The sequence below is a fragment of the Pseudomyrmex gracilis genome, unplaced genomic scaffold, assembly GCF_002006095.1.
Source record: "Pseudomyrmex gracilis isolate BER0280 unplaced genomic scaffold, ASM200609v1 scaffold_1150, whole genome shotgun sequence".
Lineage (NCBI taxonomy): Eukaryota > Metazoa > Arthropoda > Insecta > Hymenoptera > Formicidae > Pseudomyrmex > Pseudomyrmex gracilis.
The window spans coordinates 4891-13803 of record NW_018021734.1 but is presented as its reverse complement, the minus strand read 5'-3'; the positions used below and the strand labels follow the sequence as shown (position 1 = coordinate 13803).

At 46.1% G+C, this 8913-nt stretch overlaps 1 protein-coding gene across 1 annotated transcript; it reads right to left on the bottom strand.

Moving 5' to 3' along the window:
• Positions 1-5899: 5899 nt before the first annotated feature.
• On the bottom strand, positions 5900-8855 carry LOC109861925. The gene is made up of 3 exons (XM_020441780.1): positions 8602-8855; positions 8155-8472; positions 5900-8060 (listed from the first exon to the last, which is right to left on the bottom strand). The coding sequence occupies exons 1-3, from the start codon at positions 8853-8855 to the stop codon at positions 5900-5902; spliced, it is 2733 nt and encodes a 910-aa protein (XP_020297369.1).
• Between the last annotated feature and the right edge of the window lie 58 nt (positions 8856-8913).

Genomic DNA, 8913 nt, shown 5'->3' with positions numbered 1-8913 from the left:
CTGAACGACTCGGCCATTTTAAGGTTATTAATGTCTTATCGACGTCTCTAACCTATCTTTAGGTCATATGGCACCTACTGCTGCATTCTAATATGATGGGAATGTCAAATTCAAATTTGTCCGGATTTAAGTGGCGGACCCTGTATGTTACGTCCTGGCCCATGGATACGGTCGGGCTGTGGTGTGACGCAACAGTAAACGCGTCGTTTTCCATATCTCTCTCTACAGTGGACACGGAAGTCCTGCTGCGAGAGAGTCGAGCGAGTTTGTTTATATTCGTCGACAGGTCACCGGCGTACACCGATCTTACTCTATCTAACGAACACTCGCTCGTTGGTCCCTTTTTAGGTCTGAGACGCAAATCTCATTTACCAAGGACGGGACTTGGCGATTTTAATGAGGAAGTGAGAGTGGGTTATACGGAAAAAAGGATAACAAAGAATAATTTTTTAGATTGATTTCACACATTATAAAGTAATTATATTTATTCAAAAATCAAAATCAATGAATTAATAACAAACATGCAAAAATTAATACACTAAAGGAGCATATAATCGTTTCGTACAAAAAAATCTACACGCTAGAACGCGAGTGTGAGAGAGAAGAAGAGTGCGAGTTTTTTAGTGTAGCCAGCCTCTTAACCCATGTTTATACAACTTAAATCATCTTAGAGATTTGTATCTGGATAAATTCGGTATTGTTTCATTTCTTAGGTTTCAATAGAAATAACAATAGGAATAAATTTGGATGTGTCATGATTCTAAGACTGATATTCGGAAATAAGCGGGCTTTGTTTGTTCCGTGATTTAGGAAAAAAAAATAAATAATTTGGACAGTATTCACGATTAGAGTCGCGAACCGCTCTCCCGGCGAAAGAGGTCGAACAAGGAATTGACTCCTCGGCCGGTTGCTATTCACGACTAGAGTCGCGAACTGCCCTCCCGGCGAGGTTGGTCAAACGAGGAATTGACTCCTCGGCCGGTTGCTATTCACGACTAGAGTCGCGAACTGCCCTCCCGGCGAGAGTGGTCAAACGAAGAATTGACTCCTCGGCCGGTTGCTATTCACGACTAGAGTCGCAAACTGCCCTCCCGGCGAGGGTGGTCAGATGAGGAATTGACTCCTCAGCCGGTTACTATTCACGACTGGAGTCGCAAACTGCCCTCCCGGCAAGGGTGGTCACACGAGGAATTGACTCCTCGGCCGGTTGCTATTCACGACTGGAGTCGCGAACTGCCCTCCCGGCGAGGGTGGTCAAGCAAGAAGTTAGTCGCGGAGAAACAAAATAACATGCTGTGGTGGAACCTCCGATTAAAATTTGTGGATGGACTTACTACTTACTGCGGACCCGTGATAAAAGGTTCTAGGCTGTTGCGGCGCAGTAATTCACTCTTGGATCTCACATTCTGCACTCACTGTCACTCACTCACTCGCTGTGGCACTTCTAAAACCTGCGGTTTTAACTAGATACGCGGCGCGGTTCTTTCTCGTTTACGATTCCGAGAGCTCTGGCTTATATACTGTTTTGAGTAAGCGAGGACTCTCCCAATCGGGAACTCAGTTGAGCCTTGCTGGTTCCTATTTGTTAATTAGTTGGTCGGGCGACTTGCAAGATCACCAATCGGCGACGATCTCTCGCTTCGTCGCCTCGTCCGATTTTTCGGAGAAGGAAAAAAGGGAGAGTGTTGTCTTTTCGACAACGCCGCATAGACCCTTCGATATTTATCGAGTGATAAACCTTTTTTATGTAATTGCTCGTGGCGACGGATCTTTACTTGCGCCGGCTGTCCTAAATTTTATAGGATGTATTTCTTTGACCCGGAGATAACCGGGTTTATTTGGAAAGTTGCTCGGGATGTTTAGACAATAATATTAGTTTCTGTTCGCTATCGTCTACGAAGGAATTTTTAAGATCGTTGCTAGGCTCGGTTTATTGTTTTCGGGCGTCGACACGATTTCTATTTGCCCGCCTATCGCGTCGAAGTCCGAGTCCGTTCGTGTTATTTATTGAGAAAAAAAGGAATTTATTGTATGTTGGCGCATCACGTTGCAAGAAAAAGGGGCCCGTGGAGTCCCCAGGACGTAACATATATTTATGTTAGACATGAATAGATGAGCAAGTAAACGTGGTAGAATAGAGTTACTGGCGAAAGTCCACATTAAAAAAACTGAACGCACTGTAAGTGGCACTTCATGGGTAACGTGGAAGACCGCTTGAAATAGTACTTTTGCTCATGAGGTATATTAATATAATATTTTATTTTTCATAAATTATAATATTATTTTAGAAAATTGATTGAGATTTGTAATATTGTTTGAAAACCGCCTTGCCCACGGTTTTTGACCATAGTTTTCCCGTGGGCCGTTGGGCAAATGCCGAGGCGGGGCTTCCCATTGTTGAATGGTGGGTCCACGCAAGTTCCTCTCCCCCACTGTCCGAAGTTCGGAAAGTTGCGAGATTGTCGGAGCCCTAAAGAAGAGAATTTCTCAAGAGGAATTTCTTCGACAGGTCAGCTTGAGATCCTGTGACAGCAGTCCAGGAGTGAGTGGGAAGACCGGACCTCCTTTAATCGTCGGAACGATTTGAAAGAGGAAGAAGGCAATGTTACGCGGCGGTCGCCGCGCATGTGTCGCGGGAGCCGCGTGGACGGCGCGCACTTGGTGCGACTGTTTGTTGCCGGGCGACTCGCGGGTTTGTTTAAGAAGAATTCCAACGGAGAGCTGTCACGTCGCGCCACGACGATTCGTCCTGATATAATTTGTATTCTGATATCATTTGTATTCTGAGTGATAATAAAGTGTTTTGAGAGAGAGACCGTGCTTCTTCTTTGCCGCGAATGCGCGCGTAAATCTCCTGGCCGGCGATAGTGCCGTCTCGCCTCCGCGGGCGCAACAATATATTAAATTTGTAAATATATNCCTGCCGTTACAACAATAAAGAAATTAACTTAGCATAAAAATGCTTGACACAGCTTAGGTACATTTCACAAAGAACTGTCAAAAAATTATTTGAAAATGCATGAGATTTCATTTCGTGAGACAAAAACATTGCATTGTTGTTTTTCAGATGATTCGACGAATCGCGCTGTCAACTACATAGAAATCGCGACATGTAAAACATTTGTAGATTGCGCGTTGAAAGTAAACACATCGAAGCTTTCATCAATGTGAAAATATATAATGCACAATTGGTAAAAAATAATATAAAAAACCAATATAAATTATTACAAAACAATGAACTGCAATATGTTATTAAATCTATTGCCACATAAAGTTGTATACACAATTATTTAAAAACTATATATACAGTATTTATATAATTATATTCTTTTTTCTGGGGATTTACAATCTACATAATATTATTTATAATAATAAAACATCTCTGATGCATTACATATTTGTATTAATTATTAATATGAGTTACCTGCGATAACAAGTTTTTAAAACATTGAAAAATCCATATAAGGTATTAGTAGTTATAGTAGAAGGGTTCTAGACCAGGTTTCCAATAGGCGAGTCATGTTCTGTCCTTGTCGATCTAATGGCGTTTCGAGCAGTTCAAGCATGCCTTACTGGAAACACTGTGACGTTCGATATCCGTATTGGGAACGGTTGCATACGCGCGTTGCCGTTCGAAACGCGCGCTACGCTTGGCGCCGCGACCCCACAATCGTTTCAAATAATTGTTGATCAATTAGTCGCAGCGATTGTCGCGCGGTTAAAATCGAGAGAAAAGGGAGGCGCGACGATCGTAATGTTTGTACAGAGCAAATATCAACCAACAACAAGTTTTTGTCCATCATCAAGGAGCTTTGCAGAGCGGGAGTGATTATAAAGTGAACCATTACTCAGCGAACATCGACAGTTTCATTTGCGCGCGATGAGCGTCAACAAGTTTGGGTCACCGTTGCAAAGTCGCGGTTACGACTACAATGATGGAGAACGCTTTCGACTAGCTAATTTGCGCAATTACGTACGCAACAACGCTCTCTGTTTATCCACATCATCGTCGTCACCTGAATATGATGCGAAGGATCGTGTGATAACCCGATTGACGAAACCGCGAAACAGTTCCGACGCCGCGACCAAGATTTACGTAAACGACGCTTTCTCGCGAGCGTTCGACGCAGCAGTTATCTTGGGCACAAACGTGGACGCGCTCTCGACCATTACAACAAACTCCATAGCAAAAATTAAGGAAACTGTGGATAATTTGCGAGATAGCTCCGCGACTGCGTTGTCGCGCGCTGAGGCAACGGAAAAGCGGTTGTCGAGCTTGGAGAAGAGCGCGACACATTTCATTGATCGACGCGAGTTCAACGATCTTAAAAAATATAAGGAACAGTCAAGCAAAGAAATGACCGAGGTCGTTGAGCATCTGCGAACAAACGCATACGACCGATTGTTGAAGCTGAAGATGAGACCGCGGGGTGCGGATCCGCGTGAGATAAAAGACTTGAGAAAAGATCTGGATCAATTTCGCAAAGAAGTGGGAGAGGCGATTGAGACTCTGCGACGAAACGCGTACGATCGATTACTGCAGGTAAAAAATTCGCGCACGGAAACAGAAACAAAAAAGTTACTAAGTGAGTCTCTGTAAAACGAAATGTGAGCGACATGTTGTACATCGTTTGCAAGACACACAATACGTGGAACTCGTGTGAGAATCAGCGAGACAAGCAGCTATAATTAAGATGAGCGTCAAGAAGAGAGAGCTCGCAGAGGAGCTGCACGCGCCCGCGCGACGCAACTTTCCGCGCATACGAGTAGTCGTATGTGGTTACGACGATCTGTGACAGGCCGTCGAGATGCTGCCTTAGGTTTTCGCCAGAACAATAGTCACAATTACATTCTCACAGTCCTCAATGTGTTGAGCAAATACGCGTGAGCGGTGCCGCTTAAGAGCAAAACGCAACCGTCTTAGCCAAAGGTTACACTCCAAACTGGACCACCGAGATGTTCTGTGTTAAAAAGGGTGCAAAACAAACTTCACCAACGTCCTATCTGCTCGAGGATTATCGCGGTGAACTTATAGCCGGTGGATACTAGAAGCGAGCGATATCGCGCTTCGGTCGCTGGGGGGCGTTCGCGAAGATCTTTTGCGCCGACGATCGTTGCCCGACGAATCTGCAAACCGATCGCGGCAAGGAGTTCTACAACGCGGATGTGGAAAATCTTATGCATCGGCACGGTGTCAATCACTACTCCACATATTCTGTTATGAAAGCGTCGGTGGTTGAGCGTTTCAATCGCACGCTCAAGAACAACATGTGGAANATGTTTACGCTAAACGGATCGTATCGCTGCATCGACGATTTGCAGCGACTTGTAGCGGAGTACAACGCGCGCAAGCATCGCACCATCGGCGCGCGGCCGATCGACGTAACACCGGCTTCGAGCGAGCGACTCCTGTGCACGGTTTACAGCAACGTCAAAATCGCAAGACCGGTGTGATTCAGAGTCGGCGATCCTGTGCGCGTGAGCAAGTACAAAACTGTCTTTGCGAAGGGTTATACTCCAAAACTGGACCACCGAGGTGTTCTGCGTTAAAAGGTGCAACAAACTTTACCAGCGACCTACCTGCTCGAGGATTATCGCGGTGAACCAATAGCCGGTGGNTTCTATGGGCGCGAGTTGCGCGCGGTTAAACATCCGGACGTGTATCTAGTAGAAACGGTTCTGCGTCGTCGAGGCAACAAGGTGTTGGTCAAGTGGTTGGAACTAAACAATTCACACAATTCCTGGATAAATAAGAACAATGTGGTCTAATATTATTATGTTATGTGTATTTTCTTTTATTCTTATATATTTTATAAAGTAGTACATATGTTTTTTTAATACAATGAAAAACAATTACATATACTTCATTTAATGTGTATTATTATATCATCAACGTTATCTAATCTAAGTTAGGGATTTTGTAGTGGCCCCACGGTAAGGTGTCGGTCGATCCATGGATGATGTACCGCTTGTCGTCGTGCGGACTCAGAGCGAGCTTCCGTTCCGACATGGTAAACATCTCGTGCAATTGAGATCGTATGCACGACTGCTGTCGCGTCAGTTCGGTTGCGTTCTGCAGACATTGCATGTAGTCGTCGAAAGTCGTTCTCGCAACGACGCTTCTCTTTACACCTTTCACCTTCTTCGTGCACTTGNTGTCGCCCACTCGAGTCGCGTACATCTTCGCGCGCAAACCCACAAACTCCGTCATAACAGCTCCGTTGTTCTCATCCTTTATAAGTCCCGGCACCTTCTTGTTTGCGCGAGGCATGTTGTATGAATTGTCCGCTGGATAGTCGCTCGTATCGAAGCGAGCGATATCGCGCTTCATATCCTCGTACACATCCTCGCACTTTATGTGGTATATCAAACTGTCGGTATCGGTGTAGAGGATCTTGCAGTCGTAACCGTACAACGGTGCCATGTGGTCGTAATGGAATTCGTACAGACAGGTCTTTGATATGTCGAGTATGCATATGCCAACGTACAACGGTTTGTTGAATAAAACTTTCAGACGACGCAGTTCTATGGCTACTAAATCTTCAGCNAACACGCTGCGGCTGTGGAAGTTTGGTTTTGCAATTAGCGCCTCCGCACCGCATCGTCCTTCCCATTTTGTAACGAGTCGTACGTCGGTGTACTCGCGCACGTTCTCCATTGTCTTCCCGAACACCGCGTTGTTCATAAGTTTATAAAGATTTTTTGCAAACTCGTTGGTGGCGTTCGCGCGGAATCGGGTATTCAGTTCGATGTATCCGCGCAGCCAAGGCAATTGCGAGAACCGCAGTACTCGATGTATTCGCGTCAGGCGAAGCCCGTATCGCAGACACTGCTGCAGGTTGAGGTAATGAATCACGTATCGCTTCTTGTTGAACACTGTNGCGAGCAGTTTGACGTGATTCTTTCCATGTTTACCNGGCGGCTCCTCACGCGTCGNACAAAAAGGCAGGTCTCTGTGCGCGTCGTGCAGTTCTTTCGGATACGTTAGATCGACCTCGAGTATGTAGCCAACGTTGCTGTCCGCCGCTACAGTTGTCACATCGAACTCGTACGCGTTCTCCACCCACGCAAAGTTACCATATGGAAGCGGTTGACACATCGCCCATCCGTAGAGATTGTTAACGTCGTAGTACATCAGATACGACGTCGGTTCGGATGGATCGTACGATTGCGCGTACCTGTTGTTGGCGCGGGCGTATCTGTTTAAACATTGACTCAGACCACCGCGTATGCCGCGTTCCACGAACATCACCATGTCGATGTCTGTCAACAGCTCGAACGTCACACAAGTGTGCTTCAACATAGCGTCCCATGTATATCCCGGCAGCGTGTAGTAGTGCGCGGGATCCAGTCCGTAACTCGCGAGGCACTCGCGACAAAAGTTTTCGAATACATCGGCCAGCAAAAGTACGTCTGTCTTCAGATACAGATCGCTGTAAGATCCCAAATCGTCGATGTTGAATCGTTGCCATACGTTCGTCGCGTGCGCGTACTCGCTCTCCGTCACAGCCTCACCGGTCAGCGAACTGTAAAACGCCGCGCGCGGTGGCAAACTTGTTTCCAACAATTTGTCGACGCTGTCCACATATTCGTATGGAAACACATCTTTTCGCGTGAGCAGTTCGAAGTCCTCGGTGGAGAGATCGTTGAATTCCGTTCGAGTCACTCGCAGTTCGCTCTTGTCGAGATAGGACGCAAGCTTTTCTAAACTTGTGCTCAGAAATTTGTACGAATCAATGAACCGCAGTTGCACGCACTTCTGATTGTCTTCATCTCGAGTACTGCTCACATGTTTCGTAAACGATATGTAGGTCTCTTTTGTCACGGGCAGCACGTTGATCTCACCCTCGAAAGCGGTGGCCACATCCTTGATAATAAAATGCGCGTCGTATCCCGACAAGTTGTGGAACACAACGGGATTAACGTAGACCTGTTTGTAATTCAGATTGCACGCGGAGTGCGCGGGTCCTCTGAAGCGTCCCGTCAGATGACAGTGATCGCGCACTCTCGTGTCATCTCGCTCGAACGGTCGTTCGCAAACGTGGCAACACTTGGCGTTCCTAAACCGCTCGAGCTCCGCCGGTGTGAGATGGTACATTTGTCGCAAACAAGATCTTCGCACGTTTCGCGAGATCGTGCAGTTCGTTTACGAACCACTGCACACAGTTCTTGCCTCTGTGAGATCTGTATCCGATGTCAATGTGCTCGCAGCTCGCGTAATAACCGATGCTGAACACGCTGTGTCTTTGGTACTTGTGCGCGCTCGATGCGTTCTCCTCTTTGTCCTGTTTCTCGAGAACGCACTCCAAGTCGGCGTACACCACCATTGGAACCCGTTCCTTGCTGTTGTAATTCTCAAATTGCAAACAGTTCTTTCCCTCAGCGGGAAGAACGACTGCGCTGTTGTTCAATTGTTCACAATCCACGGTGTGTACCGCCAGCTTATCGCTCGTGTGGAAGTAGTGTAGACATCTATGTACATGTTGCAATAAACAAACAATACACACAACATTGATTAATAAGTCCACCATCTCACAATTAGAAAATTACTTTTTTTTGTTCAACATTGTTGTTACTGTTATACCAATCGTTTGTACTTACCGATCGCATATGTACTTTGCTGTCTTCTTTTTGCTCAATTGTGAGCTGACTAATCGCGATATATGTTTTATCCACGCGAAGTGTCCCACGTGTCCATTGTGTTGATCGGGAACATACAACAGATTCACATGCTTCTCCTTCTTGTTCGATGTGAGTTGCAGCGGCACGTATCCGTGTTCCTGTTCCGCCGCCGTAAACACGGTTACATACACGTTGTTGTTGCGTTCGAAACGCGTGATTTGATGCAATGTCATTGGAAACTCTATTCCATCAAGGTTCAAGACACTCGCGTACGCGGGATACTGTGATATT